This window comes from Pogona vitticeps, chromosome 3, assembly GCF_051106095.1.
Source record: "Pogona vitticeps strain Pit_001003342236 chromosome 3, PviZW2.1, whole genome shotgun sequence".
NCBI lineage: Eukaryota > Metazoa > Chordata > Lepidosauria > Squamata > Agamidae > Pogona > Pogona vitticeps.
The window spans coordinates 118,604,965-118,620,000 of NC_135785.1; the positions used below are offsets into that span (position 1 = coordinate 118,604,965).

The 15,036-nt window shown below is 41.6% G+C and overlaps 1 protein-coding gene and 1 non-coding gene across 3 annotated transcripts in view; one reads left to right on the forward strand and one right to left on the reverse strand.

Moving 5' to 3' along the window:
- Positions 1 to 12,481, forward strand: part of DRGX (dorsal root ganglia homeobox) — a 34,905-nt gene extending 22,424 nt beyond the window's left edge. For both annotated transcript variants that reach the window (XM_072994865.2, XM_078390634.1), the window contains exon 5: positions 8,786 to 12,481. In XM_072994865.2, coding sequence (XP_072850966.2) covers positions 8,786 to 9,057 — 272 coding nt within the window. In that variant the 3' untranslated portion in view covers positions 9,058 to 12,481. The remainder of the gene's footprint in view (positions 1 to 8,785) is intronic.
- Positions 12,482 to 14,611: 2,130 nt separating this feature from the next.
- Positions 14,612 to 14,775, reverse strand: LOC140706287 (U1 spliceosomal RNA). Its single transcript, XR_012085927.1, has one exon. It is a non-coding gene; the product is annotated as a U1 spliceosomal RNA (small nuclear RNA).
- Positions 14,776 to 15,036: the final 261 nt, after the last annotated feature.

The following is a 15,036-nucleotide window of genomic DNA, read 5'->3' on the forward strand; positions in this document are numbered from 1 at the left end:
AGGAGGTGGGAGTAGTGCTACTCTCTTACTTCTTTATGACCTCTTTTTAATACGGTTGTGCATCTTGATCTTCTGGTCTGTCTTTGATGGATGATTTTGCAATGAATCTGGTACTTTCTTTGTATTGGAGCTGCTGGAGAGAAATTACATTCCCTGGCCATTGGCCTCTAGTGCCCCACAATGTCCTGTATTTTGAGGGAATTTGGAACTCTGGTAACATTCAGTTCCATTGCTTCTCACCATGTAATACTACATAAGCAAACTACGTATATTTAATGGCCCTTGGACTGCACGAGGGTAAACAAACCAACAAGAAAAGCAATAAGAGCGTGGATCTGGAGAAAGCCTGATTCAGTTGTTGGGATTCAATCTGCTCTGAAAGGAGTTGCAGTCCCCTTGAAAATCAGTTGCTTAGCTTGAGAGCAAAATGCAGACTATACGGTATGCTGTTCCTGGGCCTTCAGGTGGCGGTGGCATTTTGATTCAACTGTGTTTATTTCCTGCATTTGGCAGCAATTATCCATGCCTTAGTTTATATTATGCATAGACTACTGCAACATGTTCTGTGTGTAGTGCTTCCATTTAGAAATATCTGGAAGTGTTGGAAACTTTAGTTGGCTAGATTGCAAACTGGCAAAAAGTATCAAGATCATATTACACCATTGGCTGACAATTGTTTTCCACGCTCATTTTTCTAAATGTTCTAAGGGCCTGGTCCACCTGTGTTTTTTTTCTGAATGTGTCTGTATGGAAATATCTGCAGAAGAGGACATTCGGAGGTAATCCTTCCTGTGGAGAGGCCTGTTAGCTGGGCAAGAGCTTTCATAGGGGGATACTTCTTCAGAATTAGGAGTGCCTCCCCTCATTTTCAAAAATAGCATTAAGACACATACTGTACTTTTAAAGTATTGGTCATGTCAAGTTTCAACTATTTTAACATCTTTATTGATGTTTGCTCATTTAATTGTTCTGGTTTTGTACACTGTTTTGGTGGCTTTGTGGCAAAAAGAATAGAATAGAAATAATGTTGATAAATGAGGATAACAATCTTGCTGAGATTTCTGTAGCACCCTTAAAATGTGTTTTGCAAGTGCTCTTTAAGATCCTCCTCCTTCACTACAATAAAAGGAAAGCCTATCCGAACTCTGCCTCTGCTTGGAGAACTCTGCTTTGTCCTCTGAGAAGTGATGAGATTTATTAGTTGTTCAGCAGTTTGTGGGCGAAAGATGTTTTAAGATACCTGCAGGGCGTGGCAATATTTCTCCCAAGAATGCCTGACAAATGGTTGTCAGACAGTGTGGTTTTCTGCTGCCCTTTGCTAAATATATGGTAGCTGGAACAACAGAATTTGGAACACTACTTTTGAAAAATAGTGAATTGCTTTCTGTTTCCAAGGCTTCACAATGTAAGTTGCTCAAGTATTTTTTGAAGACTAACTCTTTTACAGTAGGTTCTGGAAAGTGGCTTATCCAGAATTTGTGCAATCATAAGGCCTGTTTATAGGGAATTCCTGCCCTCCCTTCTCAGGGGTGTGGATGTTTGCACAACACACACACACACACACACACACACACACACACACACACACACACACACACACACACAGAGAGAGAGAGAGAGAGAGAGAGAGAGAGAGAGAGAGATGCAGTACAGAGCCTAAAAGGAAAATCCCTTGCATCACTTGATTTATTTATGCATTGTATAACAATATGAAGTTACTGGGAGAAATTAGGAGGCTAAAAGCAAGAACCCAAGATCAGTTCCTTAATGGATGAAGCCAATTCATTAATAGAGAAGTTATTAATGAGTGTAAACAAGAATCCTTCTGGTTTTCAGCGGAAATTCTCTGTCATTGTGGTACAGCCTCAATTCCACTCATCCAGAACTTCACGGGAACCCCTATCGCTTAGTCGAGGTTAGGAAGAGGAAAATAATTACCCTTGTCATGGGATGACTTGTGTGGGCCATCCCTAACTCCCTCCCTCCCCCCCTTTCATGTCCCTGCTTGCTCTGTTGGCACAGCAGCCTCTGCCATTGATGGGAAAGGAGCTTTTGCATTATGCATCAAAGCACTGAACATGATCGATCAGGATCTCTCAGGGTTGCAGAAGGTTTTGTGGAGGCTTAATTGTGGTGCCTGCAAGAAAAGGGCTGAGTTCTAAATTGTTGTCCTTGGCGAACGGTGTTTTTCAGAATCCTTCGAGTGAGAGCAACACCAGCTATTTAGACACCTATTCCTGTACCCACCAGGCAGGTTACTGTACTCTGTGCCTAGCCTTATTTGTGCCCTTCGTTCTCCACTTATATAGGCATTTTATTTTACAGCAGGCAAACAAGAGCAGTTTTACACAGAGAACGCCCTTCACCAGTGAAATTTGCAGCTTCATGATGAGAGCTAATAGCTTAGTGATATTTGAAAAACAGATTAAACAAATTCATGGTGAAGAAGAGACCCTCGTGTGGTTATTAGTTGCCTAGTGCCATTTTGAAGCCTGCTTAGCGACCTGTAGAGCCGATGGTACACTTTTTGTCCTGCCTTGCCCTTCCCATGCACTATCCGTGCAATTTTTGTAGAACATCTTAAACCTTCTATGAAATTCAGCCCGCTTCTCATTATGGAGGACTCCTTGTGCTGCATACCTGAGCGATTGTGTTTTAACTTACAAGTGAAATAGTAATTGACCATCCACGCTTTAGTGGGCTTAGCATTTTTTAGGTGTTTATACCATACTGTGTTATGTCCACATGGTGACTGGTTGTGGTGCAGCCCTCTCTCAGGATCACCAATTCCTCATTTTGACATTTTGAAGTGGCTGCTTCTCAGCAGCATTCTCACTGTGTTGTGTATGATTCCCAATTTGGGTAGCAGATGGGTGTGGAGATCAGTTGACCTCAGTCTTTGGCAAACAATATATTGCACAGCTGTAGGACCTCTGGCTGGTAATGAAGTCTATTCTTTGTGTGAGATATCTGTTTGTCACTAATGCTGGCACACTTTCCTGCCAAAGTGTGAGCATCCCATTAGGTTTGGAAGAGAAACTGCCCATTCAATCCAGAATGTAAGCAAGTAGTTGAAAAGGGAAGAAAGTCTTTCATCCTTCCTCATTCCAGTAGCGGAAGCTTCTGAGAGCTGCAGCAGCTGCTGGTATTATGCCTGTCACCATCTCTGAGTCCTCTCTACCTGCATGACTCTCTCCTCTGCATGCTTCTTGTAAGTCCAGAAATGAAGATGCTGCCAGGGAGGAAACAGGGAGCTACTATTCTATAAAACTGCCCCTGGGCTTGTTGCCTGTAACAAAAATACTTGTGCCACCCTACGCAACTGTGGAAAGGGTGTTTTTTAAAAAAATTAAAATGCATGCAAGCAGCTTCTGTTTGGAGCTAGTGCGCTGTATAGAATTGGCTTGGTAAGGGAACAGAAGATTCAGCAACAGCATCTTTTGAGACAGGGTACCTTGCGGACTGGGACGAGCATTACTTGCCTCTGAAGTTTTGGTGTCCACCCTGCGCTGGTCATGAGCAGCTCTTGTTCTTAGCCCTTCCAAGAGGATTCATCCACCCAACTCCCCATGTTAAGTGCAGAGAGAAGCCTGCTCTTCATCCCGTGTTCCTCTACAGACTTCTTAATACAAAGGTGTTAGCGATTTTTATCAGATCGGCCTGTGCAGGACAAGAGGCTTATCCGTTCCTTCCCCAGCTTCCATGAGAGTGCAGATCAAAGAATACATGTGCTGTGAGGGTGTGTATACAGAAGTATAAAGAAGTGTTTTGCAGGAGGCTTCCCACTGATGCTCCCCTCACACCTCCAACTTATTACTAATAGGTAAGGACCGTGATCCTCATTAAGACTGTGCATGGTATTGAGAGAGTGGCTTTCAAAGAGTTCATCTTTTTCAGCAGGTATAACAAAAATAAAAAGGTGTTACCTTAAAGACCAACAGATTACTTTTAGTGTGGGCTTTCATGGATTACAGTCCATTTCCACAGATACATGGAGCATAACACCTAGGCTTCAGATTTATGTTATGTCTTGTCAAGTCAGAATTGACTTATAGTGACCCTAATAGGGATTTAAAGGTAAGTGACATGTTTAAGGAGAAGTTTTACCAGCTCCAACCACCTAGTGAGTTTCCATAGTTAAGCAGGGATTTGAACCCAGATCTTCAGAGCCCTACTCTGCCACTCTATCCATTGTGCAACACTGGGCATCATGTTTATATACACAGAGTTTGTTTTATATATGCTTTATATAGGGATTTGTGAATATAGCACATTTCAGGTGTCTCTGTCTTGTCTCTCTGATCTTCTTTTGCAATTCCTTTTCTCCATAGTAGTTACTTAGATATCTCTAACAGAATATCCCAAGAGGCTGAAGTGTTTTGGAATGGACTTTTGAGTGTTACCCTTTTTAATGTCAGATTAGTGCCCATTTAGTTTCTTGTGTAGAGATTATTCTGTTTGCCTGTGTAGAGTGCAGAGAGGCTCTCCTGGCAAAGGATGGAATAGATCACATTAGCAGATTAAGAAGTAAATGAGTTCTTGATGTTGTGGCAAAGAGCAATTGCAAAAGAAGATTAGAGATGGTAAGAAACAGCACTGAAATGAGCTATATTCACAGTTTCTAGTGTCCGTCAGAAAACTTAAATGAGAAACAAGGATGCTTTGTTTTTGTTATATGTTATCAAATCAGAACTGACTTGAAGTGACCTTAAGAGAGTTTTCAAGATAAGTGGAGTATTTAAAGAGTGGTTTTACCAGTTCCTCACCAGTTCCTCCATGGCGAAACAGGGGAATTAAACCTGGGTCTGCTGAGCCCTGGCTCATTCCTTTATCCACTACACCACATTGGGTATCCAAGGATTCTTAACATGCTATAAATATGAATATTCTGATTCATCGATATGGTAAAGGATCCTTATGCACAACATGCTTCAATTTTGAAGTCAGAGTCTTAGTATACACAGGCATCGCACAAGAGAATTTTCCCTTTCTAAAGTTTGGGGAGGGGAAGGTGCATTTTATTATCATTAGCTTGAGGACAAGGCAAGAGAAATTTCCACCACTCATGGAGCAGCTGTGACTGAGACTTTGAGGAAAAGTCATATCAGAAAGTAAAATAGAGATAATGAAAAATATTTAAAAAGTGACACTGACAATTGTAAAGAAATGAGAGAGTTTGAGGACTCTGGATTCAAATCTCTGTCAGCTGGAAAATAACTTGCCATCTGCATAGCACTAAATCTCAGCCTATTTAGTCAGAACTTCCCAGGGATACTGAAATGTCCAGCTGGGATATCCCCCTATCCCAATTTGTGGTTCTGAATGAAGAAGGAAAGGATACACTCAAATAGACCCATGAATTTGCTGGATCAGACTAAGGTCCCATATCTGTCCCACAGTGGCCACTAAAATACTGCTGAAGGTAACAGCTATTTTCTTCCATTGCACCACTTACTCAAGGCACAAGGGCTCTCCAAAGGCAGTTCAGAGAGGTGGAGAGCAATAGATAGCAGGTTGGATGGGTAGGCGAAATTTAATTCAGGCTTCAGGGCTGCTGAATCAGCTACAGAGAGAATGCTGTTCCTTTAAAAAAAAAAAGCATTTCTGTATGTATGTGCCACTAGTGTGGAGCAGCTGCAAAGGCCCGAAAGGGAGCTTCTTGTAACAGTGAATTTCATACAGAATTACAGTACTCATGTGAAGAAACCCATTTTCCAAGTTATGTTCAGTTTATTAGCAACTGCTAAACTGGGAGGCTTATGCTGCCAAAAATCTTTTTTCCAAAGGTGTTGTTTGCATTTGCTGGGAAGCTCTGGATGCATAGGAGTAGGAAACATCAGGCCTTGTCCACCCATTGCAAATGCAGTGCTAGTGTTCACAAATGGGGTAGAAGCAGTTTACAGAGAAATCCTGCTGTAATCTCTACTCACTGATTGGAGATGACAGTGGGCTGATACCTCCCACTCGCCTATGTTCTCTGATCAGCAGGGTTCTACCCCATCCTGCTCATCTGTCATGAAATTAAGTGGGTGGAAAGGAATTTCTTTCATATGTCTCTTAGCAGAACACAAGGGGCATAGAAAGGACTTTTTTTAGCACAGAGAGGTGTGGGCCAGAGAAATTGAAGAGAGATGTCTGGAAGCCGCCTAGAGTGGTTGTTTGACCAGATAGGTGGGGTACAAATAGAATAAATAAATAAAAATAAATAAATGTTGAGGGACAGCAGAGGTGGGTAACATCATGGGAGGAGATGGGCTTGAGGGTTTGGGGTCTCTTCCCCATAACCTTTGGTCACGGGATTGATCCTGGTAGCAATCTGGCCCTTGGGACCCAAACAGTTTCCTGCTACTGAACTAGAGTTTTCTTACTGAGTACAGTGGGGTCTTGACTTGAGAACTTAATCCGTATTGGAAGGCGGTTCTCAAGTCAAAAAGTCTGTAAGTCAAGTCTCCATTGACCTACAGTGCATTGAAAACCGATTAATCCCGTAACAGGCCGTTTTTGTTTCATTTTGGTTTTTTTCTGGTAAGTCAAATCTCAGGCTGCAAGTCAAACCTAAATTTTGTCGCCAGAGAAGTCTGTAACTCAAAAAGTCTGTAAGTCAAGCCGTCTGTAAGTCAAGGGTCCACTGTATAAGGCAGTTCCTCAGGACCATTTAATGTTTTGGCTTTCAGAGAGAGAGAGAGAGAGAGAGAGAGAGAGAGAGAGAGAGAGAGAGAGAGAGAGAGAGCTCTTTGAAGGAAGAGGCAGGGCGCAAGTGTGATGTATTTTAAAATGGAAATGACTTGCTCCCTTTGGTGGTGTTGCGAGAAAGGAACCAGCTTTGTGAACCAAACTGTAGTTCAAGTACGTCTTACAATTAAAATGTGCTTTTGGCAGAGATGAGGTAGAGCTAATTTAATTTTTCCTGTCAGTCTGTCGCAGATCAATTAAACTGTCAAGTGGATCAAATATTTCAGACTGTATTTATTACATTAAGTATTTATGTCCAGGCTCAGCCTTTCAAGAATGATGTAATACAGCAACAGTAGGTGGTTCAGATCAATTTTGCAGAATTTGCTGTAACCTAATGGAGACATAATTGTGTGTTTTTAATTTAGAATAGAAGAGACAGCAGGTTTGTGAAACAGTTTAGTAAATGGCCAGTTCAGTTGGCTTCCTCAGGCTGGCAAATGAACAGACTTGTCTCCTTGTAGGGATTAAAATGAAGCTTTCACTTTATAGTCCTATTCAGTATCTTTGTGAGAAACTGTAATGAGAGAACAGAAATAGAAGCACTCCACAATGTTATTGCATGGAGCTCTCACTAAAGTCCTTGTTTTCCCTGTGACTGCCTCCCACTACACATATTTACACGTACAATTAAATAATCTTTTTTGCCTCTCATGAAGACATGCATTTTGCATTTGTGAATGCTGCTAATATTGGATAGAAAGGAAAAGAGGGACATTTTAAAATGGCAAGTATATTCTGGCCAAAACAAGTTTTTACTCATGCGATGCATATGTAACACATAAAAGACACAGACTTTTAGTATTATGTATAGATAAACTTTTGATAGCTTCATGCTTTGCATAGGTAGACAGAAAAATAAAATAAAATCAGATTTAATGGTTGTTGTGGGTTTTTCGGGCTCTTTGGCCATGTTCTGAAGGTTGCTGAAGATGCCGGCCACAGAGACTGGCGAAATGTTAGGAAGAACAACCCTCAGAACACGGCCAAAGAGCCGGAAAAACCCACAACAACCATTAGATCCTGGCCATGAAAGCCTTCGCGAATACAAATCAGATTTCCTTGCTTTGTGGCATGTCAGCATACACAGATTAGAAAGGCTGATATGTTTCTGTCACATTCTCCAAGATTAAATGGCAGTTTCCTTTCCTTTCCTTTCTGCAGGGGTATCTTGTTATATCTGTTGCCTGACCATCAAATCAACCTAGTTTAGCTATACTTTTAAATCTGAATGTAATAAATTGTTACCATTAAGATGGAAAGCTGTCACATTACTAAATATTGTCCATTTTATCAAGTAATGCTGTAATCTGTATTGTTTACCTTGTCCAATTTCAGACCTAGAAAAGTTCCTTTTTAAAAAAATGGAATTCTGTATTCTGGAATGTAGAATATGATCTTTAAAACTCTTTTTTGTTCTCTGTTAACTCTCAAATGATGCATCTAGTCTTAAAAGAAGACAACATGATAAAAATGTGTGTGTTAACAGACTGAAACAAATTAATGAATTGACAGTTTCATGCTGTTGTTATGTGCTGTTAAGTCAGAACTGATTTATAGCAACCCTAATAGGATATTCAAGGTAAGAGATATTTAAGGAGTTGTTTTACCAGCGCCACCCCCACTCCCTTAGTGAGTGTCCCTGGCTAACTGGATGGTTACATGTGGCTAGGTTAGTGAGAATACAGTTTGAGATAGGTTTATGAGTAACTCGCTGCAGGAACACAGTCTGTTTAGCCTTGTCCTGTGGGAGGTCAAGTTGGTTTCAACTCTAGTGATTGGTGGACAAGAAGTAGAAGGGCTATCAAAATAATTTAGGATTTATTTAAAAGAACATTTTGTTATTGTCTTACTGGATTTTATAGAAGGAGCATCATTTCAGGAGGACAGAATAGTGTGACCTGTAGATCCTTTTGATGAACAAATGAAGGTGGACAGGATCCTGTAAAATTATTCTGGTGTATAATTGGAGATGTGTGTTGTGGTTACTCTGGTTATTCCAGCTCTGTTGATGATTCTGGTGGCAGGTGGTCTTTTATTTTTCCTCTTCCAGGTAGTCCACTCTGCTCTTGCTGCGTTCCTGACCACATGGGGCTCTCCTTCCTTCCCACATACGGCTGCCAGAGTAATCGCACAGCAAGCGTAGCAGCCCTGCGCATGAAAGCACGCGAACATTCCGAGGCTGTGCTTCAGTCAGCAAATCTTCTGGCCTCCAGCAGCCCTGGCCCCAGCTGTGGTTCAGGGGCCAAGCCCAGTGCAGAGAATGTCTTGGACAACAAGCCTCCTTTGACTGTAGAACAGAACGACAGTGAGAAAAGTGTCTGAGAGCCTGCCTTCCACATCACAATGAACCCAATAATATCGAGAAGCCAAATCTAAGGAAATCTACCTGACCGGTGTACAACCTCAGCTATCTGGATCATTTTGCATCTGGAAGAAAATGTGGTAGCTGTTTGCTGTCCCAGCAAGCTACAAGTGCAAGCGTTCCTCAGTCATCTTTCTTACTGACATCTTTTACTTCTTGATAAATTTCCTCGGGTTCCTTATTAGCCCCATGGAGTCTGGTGCTACTTCAATCTAAAGCAAAACTGGATTCAGGAGTCCTATTAGAAGCTGTAGAGAGAAACTTGGGACCGTTCTCCAGCACCTCTTGTGTATTGATTCCCAAACATCCCAGAGGTTTATAAAGAAATTCTCTCTGTGCGTGTATACGCGTACATATGCACGTACACATATGAGACACTGTGTTTTATTGCTAATTTAAAATTATGAATTGCTTTTTCTTTTGAAAGAGAATTGTATAATGGTGGAAAGGAAGGGAGTTGTGAGAGTTTCTTAAATCAATAAGGAAGAGTGAAGTGGGAAAGTTTGGGAACTGCTGCTATAGCACATGTTGTGCCCTGGGAGGAAATCGACTGAGGTGGATGGATGAATCTTTCAGAATTACCTAACAATGCTTCTTCCATTAAGAAAGCAATTTGATATAATGCAGTATGGCACAGAGGATTTCATGTAGGATCCTCAGACCTGGTACTGTATAGGGAAGGCCGTTGCCCTTGTGGAAATTTGGAATTTGGAATTCAAGTAGCAGTTCCTGAGAGCAATGTGAATGGAGATACTGTAGTTTTTGCCCAAGGCACAGGAAGTCCAAGCAAAGATAACCTGCTGCCCCAGTTGCTGCCTGAAAAAAATCTACATTTCAGCCATTTTACCCAATGAGCTCTAACACACAGAAAGGAGAGTGAGTCACACACGGTCTGGAGAGCTTGGCCGCTAACTTACTGATGTGTGCCTCTGATTTCTTGACTTAGAAGGATTCAGACACCAGAGGCAGTACTTAAAACATTTCTAGGAAACACATGGTTTTTAGAACATTTACACAGAACAGTCCTTTACATGTTGTCAGTGCAGAGATAAATCTTGCTGACTTCTGTAGGACTTACTCTTAGCTGCCCAGGAATGTAGCCTAAAAGAATTTCATTGGGTGGATAGCACCCTTGCATCTACTCTCTTCTCAAGAGGAAATGCTTTGCCTTCGAAACCTTAGCACATTCTTTTCCCTCTCCCTCTGATTGAACACAATAGTAACTTCACAGTAACTATACACTTCCATATTATTTTATTCTGAGCAGGCCTCAGACAAGATGGAGTGGAAGAAATGTCACCACATTGACTGCATCTGTAGATCACAGCTCATGGTATGATTGGTGATCATAGTGAATTGGCTCTGCCCTTAAGTGGTGCATTTTTTTTTTACTTTGAAACTGTGGTCCAAAACCCCTGATGTGCTTACAGAAACCTGACTGCATTTTGTGGTTGTTGTGGGTTTTTCGGGCTCTTTGGCCATGTTCTGAAGGTTGTTCTTCCTAACGTTTCGCCAGTCTCTGTGGCCGGCATCTTCAGAGGACAACACTTCCTCTGAAGATGCTGGCCACAGAGACTGGCGAAACGTTAGGAAGAACAACCTTCAGAACATGGCCAAAGAGCCCGAAAACCCCAAAACAACCATTAGGTCCCGGCCGTGAGAGCCTTCGCGAATACACTGACTGCATTTTGTTTAACCAGTCAGTTATAGTAGATGTTCCTAGTGCCATTCAGAATTCAGATAAATTCCTACGATGGATTACAGGACAAGAAATTTAAGTCTGTTTAACCATGCAAGACTGTGTATATCTGCCAAAATATAAGTCTCAGTAAGATAAGTGAAGCTTGTTATTTTGTGCCATCATATAGTCACATCCAGCTTGTGGTGACCCTAAAGAGGTTTTCCAGATACATGTGAGCTAACTAAGGAGTGGTTTTGCCATTGCCACCCCCAGTGAGTTTCCATGGGTGAGTGGGGATTTGAACCCAGATCTTCGGAGTCCTTGTCCATCATACTATCCACTACATACACTGGCTGTCAGTGAAACTTATTTTAAAATAAGTCCATATAGAATTGCTGACATAAACACATAAGACAAGTGTGATAAAGTCTTGAAGAGTTGCCCTTGGCAGCACTGTGTTCTTAAGATGATGAAAGTGAAGGTCCATTTGGTTCTCCAAAGTACTAGAGTTTCACAGACACATAGCCTTGTAACTTACAGTTGGTGCTCACTTTTTTAAAAATGGGTACCAGTCTCTATAACAGATCGCAAATTGTCTGTGTGCAAACAACATGTGAAGAGCATTTCTCTGGGTCAGAGCTCCTAATATAGTAGTCTTTAAAGTACCACAATGTCTTTTTTGCTTTTGTTTCATTTTGTTTTGTATTTCTTGTTGAAATGCTTTTAAAAAAGGCATAATATGAAGCTCTGTTTTGACTGATGATGCACACTAGTATCTTCCTACAGTATTGTCTCTGAAGCCTGATGAAGATGAAAAAATGGAAGAACGGCAGTTCTTTGTCTAAACCTCAGCCGTTGTTTTAATATTCAGCCCACTTTTTTAAAAAAATAAGCTTGCATTCCGAAAGTAAAAACAGGCAACCAGTGTAGTCCTGAAATCACAGCATCCTTGTGAAGTTTGAATGTGACAAGAACTTCCCTGGCTCCAGATTCTCTTTCCTTTGATCTCTTCTTCTGCATTGTCTGCGAAAGAACAGGAATCGCTCTTCCTGCCAACAAAGCCATGTAACATCCTGGGAAGAAGAGGAATCCCTTTCTGTCTCCAAGATCATTCCAGCCGTCATTTGGACATTTTTTTTTTAATCACTGTTTTCTAAAGTTCCACTATTAAAATGGTTTGGCAAAGAGGAGCATTCTCAATTTCATTTCAGCATAATTACCAATCATCCAGGTGAACTTGGCCTTCACATACACTCTCTCTTCATTCTAATGCTTTGATTAAACTCATTTTTCCTCCAGAAAGGTACATAAATAAGTGAACTGTTGAGCAAATTAAGAATACTTAACAGCATTGCATCTGAAAAGTAGTTATGCTGATTAAATTTTCTGTCCTTGAGGATTTTCAGGAAATTACTTTTGATCGTCAATAACACAATTAAGTAAACTACACACACATTAGCATGAATAATTGATAAGAAATTATGTATTACCACGAAACACTGATTTAATAATTCATGGTGCGACACTCTGGTGACTGTGCAAAACTGGAGACCATCACAAAGCCTGCCTGCCTGATGTAGCTGCAAAAAGCTGCCTGGATGTTTTGCTGTATAATAAGGAAGACCTGCTGCATGAACTGTAACTTCACACTAACATTTACATTGTTGGTTTAATAAAATATACATTTAGAAAAAAGGACCCCAATGAGATCTCTGCATTCTTTTTGACCCTATATTTCTCTATTCAAAATGTCACACACATACATACAGTAACTTTGTGTCATAGCTCTTCAGCACAATTGAGATATGACTCCCATTTCAGAAAGGCGTTTACAGGCAAAGCCAAGGATTTCTAATCTGAAAATACCCTTTGCTTGGTGCACATAGGGATGAAACACCTAGCAACCTGGGATCTCATTTTTCCCCCACTTCGAGTGAAACTAAGATTACAGACATATCAAAGATAAACTTCTGTTTTAACATGATTAGCTGTTAATCCAGACATTAAACTAGAAAGTCCTCTTTAAGTGTTTTACAAAGCTTTGAATTTTGATCTACCTAGCCCAGGACAATTTATTCTGATTTTCTGATCTTTGGGGCTGAGAGAACATTTATCCCCACCTTGCTACAGATTATCCTTTTCCTTGAGATGCCAAGAATTGAAGCACCCTGGACCTTGTTAATATAGGTCAGGTGTTCTACCATTGGACTGTGATGGCAGTTATATATATGAGTTAAGGTGTTAAGGTGAAGAACAGAAAATTTTAACTGAAGGTCTGGATGGACATTGTCAAATACGTTCTTCTCACTCGTCAGGTTGTAGGTGGTCTGTAACCTCACCCTTCCCCAAAGATAATTGGTTGCTCATTATGAATTCCTGGCTCTCATGGAGTAAAGACAGGGTGTGATCAGACCTTCGCCCCACTTTGGGAATGGGCTGATTTGCTCCATTTTTTTGTGACCATACAACGTACAAGTAATTGGGAACCAGCTTCACCTTTTTCCATGCCTATCTTCACCTTTTGAGTTTCCCTAGCAGGGGCTACTTTTTTTTTTTAAGTATGGGTCCATGTCCGGTCGCGCTGGCCACGTGACCATGGAAACTGTCTTCAGACAAACGCTGGCTCTATGGCTTGGAAACAAGGATGAGCACCGCCCCTTAGAGTCGGACATGAGTGGACTAAATGTCAAGGGAAACCTTTACCTTTACCTAAAATCACTTCATTTTGGTTTGTTTCCAGCATATATAATTGCTAGTATTGAACTAACGCAAATCGCTTAACTCACTCCATTTAAGCCCCTGCACGATCTAACCACATATGTATTAATAAATTTAAAGATTGCTCTCATTCCCCTCATGGAGAGAGAGAGAGAAAAAGGATCTGGTAGGTTTTTTAAAGTTTTAAAAAAATAGTTTTTAACCAGTTCAATCCCATGCCACTTACAAATATAATTTTAAAAAATCCATGGAGGAAGAAGGAACATAGAGAGGGTTTTCTCTTTTTTGAATGGGCCATTGTAGGGTTGCTTGTGGTGTGGTTTCCTGCCCTGAAACCATTCATCCTTGCACGTGGGAGCAAGGCTCACCCCAAGTGACATACTGCACCTCAAAGTGACCCTGTTTACTGTAGCTCAATCCAGCTTGGAACAAATTGGCCATCTAGTTGTAGACAGTGACTTTATAACTATCCAAAAACACTTCCCTCCAGATTCTGATGGTTACTATAGTAGTATTAGCATGCAACCAACTAATGTGTTAACACGCAAAAACCCAAGACAAAACTAACATTCATTTGCCTACATGTAAGAGATTTAAGTGTCACTGATCATGTATAAAAAGCGCACGTTGTTAACAGTTTTCCTGTAAAAGGCAAGCCTGACTGTTAAGAATTCTGAAGGGCTTCTGAAGACAGGAAATAATGGAGGAGAATGTAGGACTGCTGGTGCTTTTCTCTACTTCACTTCTTATTTTTCTTCTGTATTTACTGTATTTTTCACTCCATAAGACGCAGTTTTCCTGCCAAAAAAGTGTGTGGGGGAAAGTATGTATGTCTTATGGAGCGAATACTGTAAAAAAGGGTTCAGCCACCACCACCCAGAAGCCTCCCATCGCCATGCTGGGAGGCCTCTGAACCAGCACCAGAGGCTGCTCGCCGTAGCAGCCACATTGGACCTTGCCACTCTGCCATCCACACTGCTCGCTTTCCAGGATCTGCCTCCTGGAGCCCACCTGGAAAACCAACAGAGCCAACAGGCCTATGGCAGCAAATTTAAATGTCAGAGGGCGGTGAAAACAGCCAAGGACCAAAGGAGAAAGAGTTATTCTAGAAAGACCAGGGGAAAACACAAATGCAGCCCCCCACTACCACAAATTGTGCAGTTGATTTTCCCACATTTGGGGAAATCACAGGGATCAGCACACCTGAAGTGCAATGGATGAGCCTTACTCTGGGAAAACCACTTTCAGGATCATGGTATCTCCCCTGCCAGGTAAGTATGAGTTGGAGTGGCCCCTGCACCTCCTGCCCCCTTCTGTACCCTGGCCCCCCAAGGCATGGTGACCCCCATGGCTGCACCTCCTGCTCAGAACAGGGCTGCACAGCCCCAGTTCTGCCAGAGGCCAAGAGAGCTCCTCAGTGTTTTGGGGCCGGGTGTTCCTCCCACAATCCTCCAGTGCACAGATATTAGCATACCCAATGTGCGTGGAAGGCAGGGAAAGCGGGAAATTCAAACTTTCAGTTAGTGAAGAGGCTGCTTGT